The 14,558-nt window shown below is 59.8% G+C and overlaps 1 protein-coding gene across 1 annotated transcript in view; it reads left to right on the top strand.

The window, feature by feature from the left end:
- SLC7A5 (solute carrier family 7 member 5) overlaps positions 1 to 11,976 on the top strand; it is a 39,226-nt gene extending 27,250 nt beyond the window's left edge. The window contains exons 3-10 of the mRNA XM_054453320.2: positions 478 to 583; positions 1,125 to 1,169; positions 1,772 to 1,895; positions 3,025 to 3,128; positions 3,901 to 3,997; positions 5,212 to 5,361; positions 7,398 to 7,575; positions 8,978 to 11,976. Coding sequence (XP_054309295.2) covers positions 478 to 583; positions 1,125 to 1,169; positions 1,772 to 1,895; positions 3,025 to 3,128; positions 3,901 to 3,997; positions 5,212 to 5,361; positions 7,398 to 7,575; positions 8,978 to 9,033 — 860 coding nt within the window. The 3' untranslated portion in view covers positions 9,034 to 11,976. The remainder of the gene's footprint in view (positions 1 to 477; positions 584 to 1,124; positions 1,170 to 1,771; positions 1,896 to 3,024; positions 3,129 to 3,900; positions 3,998 to 5,211; positions 5,362 to 7,397; positions 7,576 to 8,977) is intronic.
- The last annotated feature ends 2,582 nt before the right edge of the window (positions 11,977 to 14,558 follow it).

Below are 14,558 nucleotides of genomic sequence, written 5' to 3'. Positions count from 1 at the left end.
GAGGGCGGTCTGTTCCGAGCTCCTCGTACCCCAAGAAGCAGGGCCCTAGTGGCTCTGGGCCCTTCCTTATTGCTGTAGCCAGGATGCAAACCGAGGTTTCCTGGCTTTGTACTGCCTTGACACTCATGTCATGAGGTCTCAGGGAACCTTCTTGAAGGCAACTGGGGCTGGTTGACCCCTCCATCCTGACCTCCTGTAGACAAGCGTCTGAGGAGCCCTCCTGGGCAGTGGTCAGAGCTGCCTGTCCCCTCTCAGGTGGGCACAGGGCCTCCAGCGGGGCCACATCCCTCTGGTTGTGGTTGGAACCCCGCACCCTCCATGTGCCTCAGCAGGTACATACCATTTGTCACAGTGAAAAGCCTTCACCCCAGCATTTTTGTTTGCTATGTATTTTGCTCCAGGAACATTCTAGAACTGGTAGCATGACCTCTGTTCAACGTTCTCTAAGCCAGCATTCCTTTCTTTGGCCCCTGCCAGGTGATGTGTCCAATCTAGATCCCAAGTTCTCATTTGAAGGCACCAAACTGGATGTGGGGAACATTGTGCTGGCATTATACAGCGGCCTCTTTGCCTATGGAGGATGGTAGGTTCTGGAATGTCTGGGTCCCTTGGTCTGGGGACATACAGTCCCTGATGTGTCCAGGAATCCCAAATCTCCCAGCCATCAAGGGGCAGTTAAAGGGAGTGGACAGTATGGAGTAGCAGGTGATCCTCCAGATTCACCTACATCCCGACGAAGTGTGGGGAGGCCGCCTGCTGCAGCCCTACTCTGGCTCTAGCTCCACGTCTCGGTCTTGGCGAAGGTGGCAGGTGGAGGCAGCTGAGCCCTGCGGCCCCTCTCCTCCAGGCCCCAGCCTGACTCCTGCGCTCAGGCGGGCCTCACAGGGACCTGAGAATCACCCCAGTAGGGCGAGCAGGCAGGGAATGTGTGGGAGGGTCTGGAAGGGGTAGCAGGGACCCCCGGAACAGACAGGAGGCTGAGCTCCCACTCCGGGTCTGCTTTCCAGCCCAGCGAGCAGACCGCCGGGGGGCGGGCTCACCAGCTGCCCTGGGATGCTCTCTCCCCGGTGATTTATTTTCCCTGATGAGAATCATATAATTGAACGCTGTTCTCTAAATTTTAGGAATTACTTGAATTTCGTCACAGAGGAAATGATCAACCCCTACAGGTACGTGCAAGAATGGATGGAGCCGTCTTTTTTCCTTATTTTAATGTGAAGCAGGAAGCAGCCACATTCCACTCGAAGCCTGTTGGTCGGCTCAGGCCTGCTCACAGTAGGGCCGTGACTGGGGCCTCTGGGGCCAGCAGATGTAGGGCGGGTGGCTTCTGGCCGTGTGTCCTTGAGCACGGTTTCTCCAGAGAACAGGTGGCAAGTGAGGCCCCCACTCAGGGCAGGACGGTACAGAGGAGCTGCTTGGGCTCTTGGCTCTGGTCCCCGGCTGTGCAGCTCATGGGCAGAGCCTTAGGATTCAGACCAGGCGGCCTGACTTAGCTCTCCCGAGCCCTTGAGGTCACCCAGAAGAATCCCCATTTCTCAGGTGGGGAAGCTGAGGCCGCGGCCAAGGCACCAGCCAGGCCTGCGCAGTGTCCCACTCCAGGCACAGCCTCCTGCCTCCAGCCTGTGCTCTCTTGCTGCTTCCCACCTTCCCTGAGAAGCCCGGCACAGAGGCTGGAGCTACTGCTTGTGAGGAGCCCACCTGGCTCCTGGGCACAGGGTTTGGCCTTCAGCCCAGGCTGCGTTGGGTGACATGTCGTCCCTTTTCTTTCCAGAAACCTGCCCCTGGCCATCATCATCTCCCTGCCCATTGTGACGCTGGTGTACGTGCTGACCAACCTGGCCTATTTCACCACACTGTCCACCGAGCAGATGCTGTCGTCCGAGGCCGTGGCCGTGGTGAGCCGCTACCCGCCAGCTTCCACCAGGGGCCTGAGAGGCTGTGGCCAGCCCGTCCCCTCCAGACTGGAGTGGTGCCCCGTCTCTCTAAGCCTCCCCTACCCAGAGGGGGCCCCGCGTCTCTAAGCCTCCCCTACCCAGAGGGGGCCCCGCGTCTCTAAGCCTCCCCTACCCAGAGGGGGCCCCGCGTCTCTAAGCCTCCCCTACCCAGAGGGGGCCCCGCGTCTCTAAGCCTCCCCTACCCAGAGGGGGCCCCGCGTCTCTAAGCCTCCCCTACCCAGAGGGGGCCCCGCGTCTCTAAGCCTCCCCTACCCAGAGGGGGCCCCGCGTCTCTAAGCCTCCCCTACCCAGAGGGGCCCCGCGTCTCTAAGCCTCCCCTACCCGGAGGGGTGGAGTGGTGGTCTCCCCTCACAACAACTACAGAGGAAGTGTCTGGGGATCGTCCTCGACCTCAGCTGCTGGGGGAGTCACAGGGGAGAAGGGTTTAAAATCTGATGCCAGGCCACACCCAGAACCAGCTGTAAGCCAGAATGCCTAGGGAGTCCAGGGCAGAGGTCATTTTAAATCTGAGTACAGAAAGATTGGAGTCTGCCACAGACTGGGATTCGTTAGAAGGCATGGCTGCTGCTGGCTTGGCAGGCGGGAGGCCAGGCCCGGGCGGTGTCACCAGGCAGCTCAGCCAGGCTGGCCTCGTAGCTGCTGAGGCTCCTCCCACTGCCCTCCCAGGGCCAGGGGAACAGGGAGTGGGTGCTCTGGCCAGCTTCCTACTGAACAAGCTCTGACTCCCAGCCCACTGCCGGCAGGGCACCGTGCTGAGCCTGTGGAGGACCCCAGATGGGGAAGGCAAGATCCCCACCTGCAGGCCGTAGCTTGCTCCAGGGAGTCCCAGAGGAGGGGGCAAATCAGGACCAGCGAGGGCTCCTCCACAGGCAGGCTGGGCAGGGGTCGCTGGAAAGCTCTGTCCTGGGAACTCCCCCCAGAGGCCAGAATCCAGCCCAAGAGGTCCTCTGCAGAGGGCTCTTGTGAGCACAGAGGGCGAGGGCCAGCCCTGTGCAGAGGGCTCCTGGTGAGCACAGGGAGGGCGAGGGCCGGCCCGGTGGGGCCCAGCTCACTGGTTGTGCCTGCCTAGGACTTTGGGAACTATCACCTGGGCGTCATGTCCTGGATCATCCCCGTCTTCGTGGGCCTGTCCTGCTTCGGCTCCGTCAATGGGTCCCTGTTCACATCCTCCAGGTGAGCACAGCCCGACCCACCACAGGTGAGGGAGGCCCAGGCCTCAGGGCCAGGTTCAACATGTTCCATGTCTGTAAAAGGTTTGTCTCTGTGATACTGGGGATGCATAATTGCTCAAATAGGCCAGGCATGGTGGCTCATACCTGTAATCCCAGCCCTTTAGGAGGCCGAGGTGAGCAGATCGCTTGAGCTCAGGAGTTCAAGACCAGCCTGAGCAATATGGCAAAACCCCGTTTCTACAAAAATATACAAAAATTAGCCAGGTGTGGTGGCACGTGCCTGTAGTCCCAGCTACTTGGGGGGCTGAGGTGGAAGGATTGCTTGAGACCAGAAGGTTGAGACTACAGTGAGCCGAGATGGTGCCACTGCGCTCCAGCCTGGGTGACAAAGTGAGACCATCTCAAAAAAAAATAAATAAAAAGGCAGCAGCAAGCTCAAATAATACAGAAATAAAGGAAGCATGAACTTTGGCCCTCGCCTCCCCACTCCTGCCTGGAGGTGACACAGCTATGGTGTCCTAGATGCCCCGTGGCCGCCACTCGACCCCCCTGGGCTGGAGTGAGCAGTGGCTCCCAAGTTGCTGTCCTTGCCGGGTTGGTTGGGGGCACTGAGAGACCCACAGCCAGCAGCTGGAGGGGCCTGGTTCCCACTCTGGCCAGAGAGGTCCAGACAAGTCAGGCACAGGCCCTGCCACTCCCCAGCCTGCGTGTCCCCTGTCCGTGTGCTGAGTTGTGGGGTGGTGGCTGACTCTGCCACTCTTGTCTGTCCACAGACTCTTCTTCGTGGGGTCCCGGGAAGGCCACCTGCCCTCCATTCTCTCCATGATCCACCCACAGCTCCTCACCCCCGTGCCGTCCCTCGTGTTCACGGTAAGCCTGCTGCACGGCCCCGTGCCCTACATCCCTGGGGGTTGTCTGGGGGCTCCCCAGAGGGAGGCTGCCACAGCTTGCAGCTCTGTCTGGGGTGTGGACTGGGTGGCAGCTCAAATGTGGCCTCCTGCCGAGCTCCACTGAATGCCAGAGAGTGCTGGAGGGGCTTTAGATTTTATTCCAAAAACAATATATGGTGGCTGCCACAAACAATTCAGACCATCGGAAATGCGGGAGGCAGAAGCTCCACCCAGGGTGCTGCTCTGCCGGCCGCCTGGCTCACTGCACCTCCACCCCCACGGGCGCCCACTCTGTTCGTTTCTCAGCGGGGTGCATCACACACAGTTTCCTTCCACTTCTGCATCTTTCCATGCCAGCCTGTGTGACTGCCTTTGTTCCCTCTGGCTGTGTCACACATCACTCCAAAATGTAGTGGTCTAAAAGGAAAAGCACTTATTATCCCACAGTTTCTGTGAGTCAGGAATTCAGGGAGCTGGTGCCTGGAGCTGTGTTCTCATCCGAGGGTGTGACCAGGGCTGGAGAGGCCACTCCCACTGTGACTTCCTCCAGGGCTGTGGGCTGCAGGCCCCGCCCCTCAGCACACTGGGCTCCCCCCACAGGCTGCTTCCCCCAAAGCCAGTGAGATACAGCAGAGGAAGCTGGGGTCTGGCAGCTGTGGGCTGGCCTCAGAGGTCCTGGCCCTTGCTTACTACTCCTTCCCTGAGTTAGAAGCAAGTCAGGAAGGGCAGCGAGTCCTGGACTCTTTGGCAGCTGCACAGTCCTCGGGAGCATGGCTGTGCTGGGGCTTACAGAAACTGTTTTCTTGGTGACCACTGGGTTAGATCAGGTTGTGGCCCTCACACACAGAGCCGTAGTCCAGCGGAGCCCAGCTGCGTATGTACACTGTGCTCTTCACCTGTCCTTAACCCAAATGTAGTCTCCATTTCCTCCTCTCCTCCCTCCTTCCCTCCTCTCCTCCCCTCCTCTTCCCTCCTCCCCTCCTCTTCCCTCCTCCTCTCCTCCCTCTTTCTCTACTTCTCTCCTTTCCTCCTTCAAGACCTTGCATGTTGCTCAGATGAGGTTTCTCCTTTAAAACAAAATTCCCTGGTGCTCTTCTGGGCCCAGCCAGGCTGGACAGTCCCCAGTGGCCACCACGGCCCGCCACAGCCCTGGTCGTGGGCCCCAGGGCTCAGCCAGCTGCCTCTCTCTTCCAGTGTGTGATGACGCTGCTCTACGCCTTCTCCAAGGACATATTCTCCGTCATCAACTTCTTCAGCTTCTTCAACTGGCTCTGCGTGGCCCTGGCCATCATCGGCATGATCTGGCTGCGCTACAGAAAGCCTGAGCTTGAGCGGCCCATTAAGGTGAGCCCGGGGCCTCCTGCTCACCCAGGCACCCTTCACAGAGGCAGGGTCCGTGAGTCCTAAGGACCCTGAGTCGGGAGCCAGCATCCCAGCTCAGCCTCTGGACCTGCCCCTGCCTGCATGCACCTGGGCCGGGCCACGTCCACATAAAGCCTGTGTCTCCCCTCGGCAAACCAGGGCTCATGCCACAGGGGGTCCCGGTGGGAGGGGTGCGAGGCCGTGTGTGCCCATGCTTTTACAGCAGACACGGGGGTCAACTAATTCCAGTGACGACTTGACCACCAGCTACGAGGGTGCCAAGTGTGACTGCAGGAGCTGGGGTTCCTCAAAGGACAGCAGATTGCACAGAGCTTGTGCTCCCCTGGATGGAGGGAAGCAGATAAGGACATTGCAGTCGTAGGTGGGCGGTGGTGAGCCCCGGCAGGGGCGGGGCAGAGCCGGGCCTGGCGCAGCATTCAAAGGGCCGTGAGGGCTGTGCTGGCAGGAGGAATGCAGGGAACCCGCCCGAGGAGCACCAGGGCCCAGCTGGACTCTCCTGGACTCTCCCTGTCCCCAGCGTCTCACTCAGAGGGGCAGCTGTTACCAGTGGGCCGCTTTCTTCAAAAACAGGGCTGTCCAGCAGAGGCCATGCTCTTGCCTGGGGCCCAGCAAGTCCTGCCGCCCTGGCCCTGACACAGAACAAGAGGCCAGAGCCCTTGGTGGCTGCTGGCCAGCAGCTTTTGTCACTCAGCTGGCATATGGCTGTCACAGTAGCCCAGCTTCCCTGCCCGGACCATTTCTCCCTCTGTGTTCCCGAAGCCTGGGGGCCCCGGGGGTGTCTGTGAACGCTGTTTAACAGGGGCTTTAGGCCGGATGCGGTGGCTCACGCCTGTAATCCTAGCACTTTGGGAGGCCGAGGTGGGCAGATCACAAGGTCAGGAGATAGAGACCATCCTGGCTAACACGGTGAAACCCCGTCTCTACTAAAAATACAAAAAAATTAGCTGGGCGTGGTGGCAGGTGCCTGTAGTCGCAGCTACTTGGGAGGTGGAGGCAGGAGAATGGCATGAACCTGGGAGGCCGAGATCGCGCCTCTGCACTCCATCCTGGGCGACAGAGCAAGACTCCGTCTCAAACAAACAAACAAAAAAACAGGGGCTTTAAAATACAGTCAGCACAAGAACCCAGATGCGGCCCCAAGAGAAGGCTGCAGAGGGTGAGGAGGAGCCGCCCTACATGGGCACCAGCTTGTGCCTGCTGTGCCAGCCTAGGGCAGTGCCTAGGGCACAGGGCAGTCACTGGGCACAGCAGGGGCTCAGCCCCCCAGGGACCTGGGCATGGGGTAGGCTCTACCCACTGTTGTGAGCCTGGGCACGGATTGGCGTCTGTTCCCTGGGGACAGGGCAGTCATGCAGCCTGCACTGATGGGTTGGGACCCGTGATCAGCCCTGCGTCTCCCAGGGTGCCCTGTACAAGTATGGATTCAGGACAGCTGAGTCAATCCCCCAGCCATGCCGAGCCGCGGGTCGCGGGCTGGGCCTGCAGGCTCCTCGCAGCCCTGCCTGGCTTCTGTGCCGGGTGGAGCTCATCTGCTGAAGGTGACAGTTGAGGCTGCAGCTTCAGGGATGGGCTTTTGCTCAGCGCTGTCCACAGTGGCGTCTCCAAGAATGTGGTCTCCTGGCTTATTAGTGGGTGGCCACTGTTTCCTGGAAGCATCAGGCCCCTGCGCGTCCTGGCGGCTCAGGGTTTCCAGGCCTGTGATGTGGGAATGGAGCTGTGACCTTCCCTGCCCGTGGGAGGCCTTGGGAGATGAAGCTGGCTCCTTCCATCCCTCATCATAAGCCGCCTGAGCCCCTGGCAACATGCCCAGCACTGTATGCAGAGTCGAGGGCATGACAGCCCGGTGTGTGAGGCAGATGGGGTGCAGATCACATCCTGGTGACCTGGAAGTCAGCAGCTGTGTGTGTGGAGGGCCCAGGAGGGCTGAGGAACCTCAGGGCATGGGGGAGGGAGGCTGGACAGGAGAGGGCTCACCCAGGCCCTGTCCTCTGCCCCAGGTGAACCTGGCCCTGCCCGTGTTCTTCATCCTGGCCTGCCTCTTCCTGATCGCTGTCTCCTTCTGGAAGACACCCGTGGAGTGTGGCATCGGCTTCACCATCATCCTCAGCGGGCTGCCCGTCTACTTCTTCGGGGTCTGGTGGAAAAACAAGCCCAAGTGGCTCCTCCAGGGCATCTGTGAGTATCTCACTGGCCCACAGCCCATGGTACCCTCTGCCCTGGGCAGCGGAGGGAGTTGAGAGGCGTCAGCCGTCTCCACCCACACGGGGCCAAGTGTGTTGGGTGGCAGGAGGGTTCAGGTCACTGCGGTGTCCACCAGTGACACGCAGCCCACATGGTTCAGGGATAAGACGCTCAGCGCAGCACCAGCTAATCTCTCAGGATGAAGGGATTTCAGAAAACCAGGCTACTGCTGCCAAGTAACAAAATCCTGCTGGCTGCCACCAGCAGACACAGCAGACTTACCCAGAAAGGCAGAAAGAGGCAGAGGCAGGCGGATCACTTGAGGTCAGGAGTTCAAGACCAGCCTGGCCAACATGGTGAAACTCTGTCTCTACTAAAAATATAAAAATTAGCTGGGCATGGTGGCTCACGCCTGTAATCCCAGCTACTTGGGAGGCTGAGGCAGGAGAATCACTTGAATCCGGGAGACGGAGGTTGCAGTGAGCCAAGATTGCACCATTGCACTCCAGCCTGGGCGACAGAGCGAGACTCTGTCTCAAAAAAAAAAAAAAGGCATTAGGAGAAACCCGCTGCCCGGCCCTCGGTGCAGCGGCGGCCCCAGGGGTGTTTTGCCACCAAGCTCAGGACCCCGTCCTCAGCGCCTGCAAATGTGGCCAGGCTCGTAGAAGAAGGCCGGGGTGCTTGCGGGCCTAGATGCTGATCCCCATGTCACTGGGTAGCTTTGAGAATTCCCGGGATGGCAGCAACACAGGCAGGGAGACCCCCCACCCCAACCCCACACTCTGATCACTGCCAGGGCCATGGTAGAACATTTGCCTCAAGCTTTGCAGTGGGATCTGCATTAACTGTCACTCAGGACACCAAGAGCTTAAAGCAAACCCCCGTCTCTATCCTGAAAGCAGTCCGCCTCCCTAGAGCGATGTCTCTGTAGACAGTCCCAGGCGCGACAGGTCTTCCAAGGACCTGTTAGCAGATTGTCCCCTCCGGCCCTGCCTGCAGGACAGCCTGGCTGCTGTGAACAGTCCGGGTAGGTGTCCAGGTGGTGGCCGGGTGTGGACCTGCAGGAGGGCCTGTCATTCCCCCCATTGCACTTTGCCGAGACACCAGGGCCTGGTTCGTGTGCTCCAGGGGCTGCACTCCACCTCCCCAGGGTTCTGAAGCAGGCGACGGGTGGGCCGAGTGGGATGTGGCACTTCTGCATTTCAGCAGAAGACAGCGCCTTGGGCACCCGGCACCCACATGCGCAAGTACACAAGGGAGGGTTCCTTAAAATCCCAGCGCTGCGCAGCGCTGGGTTTGGTGACAGCAGGGCTGGGGGAGCCCCAGCTCACGCCCCCATGTCCCACTGGTGCCTGCCCAGCCCCCAGGCTAACACAGCTGTCTTCTCTCCTGACAGTCTCCACGACCGTCCTGTGTCAGAAGCTCATGCAGGTGGTCCCCCAGGAGACATAGCCAGGAGGCCGAGTGGCTGCCGGAGGAGCACGCGCAGAGGCCAGCTAAAGTAGTTCACCTCCTCGAACCCACTCCGGTTCCCCGCAACCCACAGCTCAGCTGCGCATCCCAGTCCCTCGCCGTCCCTCCCAGGTCGGGCAGCGGAGGCTGTTGTGAAAACTCTGGTACGAATCTCATCCCTCAACTGAGGGCCAGGGACCCAGGTGTGCTTTTGGTCTCGTTGGGCCCTTTTTCCCTTCCCTCCTTTGTTTACTTATATATATATATTTTTTAACTTAAATTTTGGGTCAACTTGACACCACTAAGATGATGATTTTTTAAGGAGCTGGGGGAGGGCAGGAGCCTTCCTTTCTCCTGCCCCAAGGGACCAGACCCTGGGCGAACAGAGCTACTGAGACTTGGAACCTCATTGCTACCACAGACTTGCACTGAAAGCCGGACAGCTGCCCAGATACATGGGCTTGCGACATTCATGAAAACCAACCCTGCAGGCTTATGTCTCTGCCTTAGGGTTTGCAGAGTGGAAACTCAGCTGTAGGGTGGCACTGGGATGGGGGTGGGGGATCTGGGCAAAGTGGGTGATTCCAGAGCTCCTCCCAGGAGGTGCTTGAGGCCCCGTTGGACTCCTGACCATCATCCTAGCCCCGAGACACCATCCTGAGCCAGGGAACAGCCCCAGGGTGGGGAGGGGGGTGCCGGCATCTCCCCTAGCTCACCAGGCCTGGCCTCTGGGCAGTGCGGCCTCTTGGCTATTTCTGTGTCCAGTTTTGGAGGCTGAGTTCTGGTTCATGCAGACAAAGCCCTGCCTTTCAGTCTTCTAGAAACAGACAAGAAAGGCAGACACACCGCGGCCAGGCACCTAAGTGGGCTCCCACCCTGGGCTCCACACAGCAGTGTCCCCTGCCCCAGAGGTCGCAGCCACCCTCAGCCTCCAATGCATTGGCCTCTGTACCGCCTAGCAGCCCCTTCTGGCCAGTGCTGGGTTCCCACTCCCGGCCTAGGCACCTTCCCACTCTCCCTGTCACCCTCATGTCCTGTCCTGGTCCTGATGCCTGTTGTCTAGGAGACAGAGCCAAGCACTGCTCACATCTCTGCCGCCTGCGTTTGGAGGCCCCTGGTCTCTCACCCAGTCCCCACCCTCCTGGAGAGAGGGAAGTGGCGCACCCGCTGTTTCTGTTGTTCCCGTGAATTTTTTTCCCTGTGGGAGGCAGCCGAGGCCTGGCCAGTGCGGCCCACTTTCCTGAGCTGTCGCTGCCTCCATGGCAGCAGCCAGGGACCCCCAGAACAAGAAGATCCCGCCGGGCCCCTCCTGAGCTCTGGGCGTGCTCTGCCTTCTCAGGCCCTGGGCTTCTCTTCTCCCCAGCCAGAGGTGGAGCCAAGTGGTCCAGCATCACTCCAGTGCTCAGCTGTGGCTGGAGGAGCTGGCCTGTGGCACAGCCCAGAGTGTCCCAAGCTGGGAGCCACCGGAGCTGGACACGGCTTCACTGACCAGCGGCTGCTCAAGCCGCAAGCTCTGAGCAAGTGCCCAGTGGAGCCTGCCGCCCCTGCCTGGGCACCGGGACCCCCTCACCATCCAATGAGCCTGGAGAAACCTGATGAACAGTTTGGGGACCCAGGACCAGATCTCCGTCTCTCTTGCTTGAGGAATGAAGACCTTTATTCACCCCTGCCCCGTTGCTTCCCACTGCACATGGACAGACTTCACAGCGTCTGCTCATAGGACCTGCATCCTTCCTGGGGCCGAATTCCGCTTTTCCAAGGGACAGCCCACAGTCTGGAGGCCGAGGACCACCAGCAGGCAGGTGGACCAACTGTGTTGGGCAAGACCTCTTCCCTCTGGGCCTGTTCTCTTGGCTGCAAATAAGGACAGTAGCTGGTGCCCCACCTGCCTGGCGCGTTGCTGTGCGAATCCAGGAGGCAGTGGACATTGCAGGCGGCCACGGCCCCGGGTCCGGGAGAGGTGCTCCCTGGAGGCACACACCACTGCTTCCCACTGGAGCCGGCAGGGCCCACGCACGACGTCAGCCTCTTCCCTTCCTGCCTCGGCTAGGGGTCCTCGGGATGCTGTTCTGTTCCAACCTCCTGCTCTGGGAGGTGGACATGCCTCAAGGATACAGGGAGCCAGTGGCCTCTCGATGACACGCGCTTGCCTGTTGGCTGCTGCGGCTGGGGCGAGCATGGGGGCTGCCAGCGTCTGTTGTGGAAAGTAGCTGCTGAGTGAAATGGCTGGGGCCGCTGGGGTCCGTCTTCACACTGCGCAGGTCTCTTCTGGGCATCTGAGCTGGGGTGGGAGCTCTTCCGCAGAAGGTTGGTGGGGGGTCCAGTCTGTGATCCTTGGTGCTGTGTGCCCCACTCCAGCATGGGGACCCCACTTCAGAAGGTAGGGGCCGTGTCCCGCAGTGCTGACTTTGAGGCCTGCTTCCCCCTCCCCCTCCTGCTGTGCTGGAATTCCACAGGGGACCAGGGCCACTGCAGGGGACTGTCTCAGAAGACTTGGCTTTTCCGGCCCTTTTTCTACACACTCCACTGACAAACCTCCCCAACGGTTTCCACTTGTGGGCTTCAGGTGTTTTCAAGCACACCCCACCAAAACAAGCAAGTGCATTTTCAGTCGTTGTGCTTTTTTGTTTTGTGCTAACGTCTTACTAATTTAAAGATGCTGTCGGCACCATGTTTATTTATTTCCAGTGGTCATGCTCAGCCTTGCTGCTCTGCGTGGCGCAGGTGCCACGCCTGCTCCCCGTCTGTGTCCCGGCCACGCAGGGCCATCCACTGTGACGTCGGCCGACCAGGCCGGACACCCTCTGCCGAGTAATGACGTGTGTGGCTGGGACCTTTTTTATTCTGTGTTAAGGGCTAACCTGTTACACTGGGCTGGGTTGCGTAGGGTGTTCTGGCTTTTTTGTGGGGTTTTTATTTTTAAAGAAACACTCAATCATCCTACCGCTGATGTTCTGTGTTCTTTTCTTCTGCGCCAGGTTCTGTGTGTAGGAACGTTCCTGGCCCCCTCTTGGCCACCCCGTTCCTTTCCATCTTGACACCTTCATTCATTCATTCACCGACAGCCCACTGAGGCCGCTGGGTGGGGGTAAGCCATGGGCGGGTAGCACACATGTGAGCACGCACCCCTCGAGGGTGGAGGGCTGAGCCAAGATCTCGGATCTGCCTCGGGAGTGGGGGGCAGGCAGCCTGCGCAGGGATATTCAGGTGGAGACCACCCGGGAGGAGGGGGAAGGTTCCAGTCCCAGGGAGCTGCAGGGGTGAAGTTGGGAAGGGTTTGGGGGTCACCCGCTGAGAGGATGCAGGGCTCCAGCTCCGGGGAGGTCAGGAAGGAAGCCTTTCTCCAGCCTGGGATCAGAGCAAGAGAGGAAGCGGCACCGATTCTGTGTTCCCAGGACACTCCCGAGCCTCTCAGTTAAGAGGGCGAGTTCGGGGCTCAGAGCATGAGCCCCTCATCCACTTCCCAGCACGGGATGGGAAGGCAACCATGGGGCTCCGTCCTGGATCCAGTGAAGGCTGCTCGTATCTGCAGGACTCATGCAGTCCCAGCTGAACGGGAGGTCGGGGACGGGCCCTGAGTGGGTCCCATAGTCTGAGTCTTATCCTGGAGCCACCGAGTCCCGCCAGGAACCGGGAGGCCTCCAGAAATACAAAGTCACTGGAGTGAGCAGTCAGCTCCACAGGGTGTTAGCAAAGAGGCCTCCTGGCTGCAGGTCTCCTGGGACTGGGGGTTGGACGGCTTTTCCCTAGTGGGCCGGGCCCCCCTCCCCGTGGCCCTTTCTTTAGGGAGACCTTGCCCAGTGGTGGACCAGGGCATTCTGGGGTGCAGCTGGGAACCTTTGCGGCAACCGGGGTCACCTGGAGCCCCCCACTCTGACCACCCAGGCAGGAAGGGCCCACCCGCCTCCCGTGGGCTCTGGGAGGATTCGGGTGCATTGTAATAATGCCTTTGCTGCTGGGAAGTTGAGGTCCGGGCCTCTCAGTGCTGTTCAAAGGCAAATTAATCCCATAGCTCGCCCCTCACAATTGAGAACTGGCCGCCCTCTAAGGGAGCTGGAATTTGGAAAGCAATTTTTGGAGCTGGGGACCTTGGATGGCCCTGCGGCAGGTGCGTACCCCTTTGGGGACTTGACCATTGTGATGGGCTTGTTGAGGGACAGGAAGGAGAGAACTCACAGGCTGCCCCACCCCCTGACACTGGCCATGCGAGGTCACTGGTGAGACAGGCCCTCACACACCTGCACCAGCATCTGGGGACTCCCTGGGGGCCTGCTGAGTGATATCTGAGGGTGGGGCTGGGAGCCACAGGTGAGCCAGCCCTGCAGGTGCCACCAGCGTGGTGAGCAGCCTCAGTCTCGGCAGCCCTCCCAGGTAGCATTTCAGTGGCTGCCAGCTCGCCCGGCCCCCAGCCCAGCTGGCTCCTTTGAGATGCTTGTTGCCAGCGTGGAGCTCAAAGAGTCCTGGGCTCCTGGAAACAGCAAAGGTTAAGAAACCCCCGACCCCTGTGTTCTGCTCGTGCAGAGAAATCTCTTCCCATGTGACTTGAGTGATACTCAGAGATGCCCCCGCCCCGGATCTACCTAGGGCAAGGCCCAGCCCAGGTCCTGAGTCCCCTTGACCTTGCCAATGACCCGCAGGGATCCATCAGGACAAAATGCTTGCTGACCAAACTCAGCTCGGCTGCTCTCCCTCCCCCAGGCCCAGGACCTGGACCCCCTCAGCCTGGGCCAGCCTGTGACTTCCCACTCCCTGAGACCAGGCTGGCCCGGGGAACCCGCTCTATCTACTGCCCCTCAGACACCCCGCCCAGCTCCCCACACAGATTCTAGCCTTGTTCACGCACCCATAAAATAAAAACCCAGGCCGGGCACAGTGGCTCACACCTGTAATCCCAGCACTTTGGGAGGCCAAGGTGGGCAGGTCACTTAAGGTCAGGAGTTCGAGACCAGCCTGACCAACATGGTGAAACCCCTTCTCAACTAAAAATACAAAAAATTAGCCGGGCGTGGTGGCAGGCATCTGTAATCCCAGCTACTTGGGAGACTGAGGCAGGAGAATCGCTTGAACCCAGGAGGTGGAGGTTACAGTTAGCAGAGATCGCACCATTGCACTCCAGCCTGGGTGACAAGAGTGAAACTCTGTCTCAAAAAAAAAAAAAAACCCAGCCAGGCACAGTGGCTCACACCTGTAATCCCAGCACTTTGGGAGGCCAAGACGGGCAGATCATGAGGTCAGGAGTTCAAGACCAGCCTGGCCAACATGGTGAAACTCCGTCTCTACTACAAATACAAAAACTAGCCAGGCGTGGTGGCAGGTGCCTGTAATTCCAGCTACTTGGGAGGCTGAGGCAGGAGAATCACTTGAAACCGGAAGGCAGAGGTTGCAGTGAGCCGAGATTGCGCCATTGCACTCCATCCTGGGCAACAAGAGCGAAACTCCGTCTCAAAAAAACAAAAAACCTTTGCCTAACCCTGGAGCTCCTTGTAGACCCTGTGGTGGGAGCAGAGATCCCCCATTGCGATAGT

The sequence above is a fragment of the Pongo pygmaeus genome, chromosome 18 (genome assembly GCF_028885625.2).
Source record: "Pongo pygmaeus isolate AG05252 chromosome 18, NHGRI_mPonPyg2-v2.0_pri, whole genome shotgun sequence".
Lineage (NCBI taxonomy): Eukaryota > Metazoa > Chordata > Mammalia > Primates > Hominidae > Pongo > Pongo pygmaeus.
The sequence above is the reverse complement of the archived record's forward strand: the minus strand, read 5'-3'. Positions and strand labels throughout refer to the sequence as shown.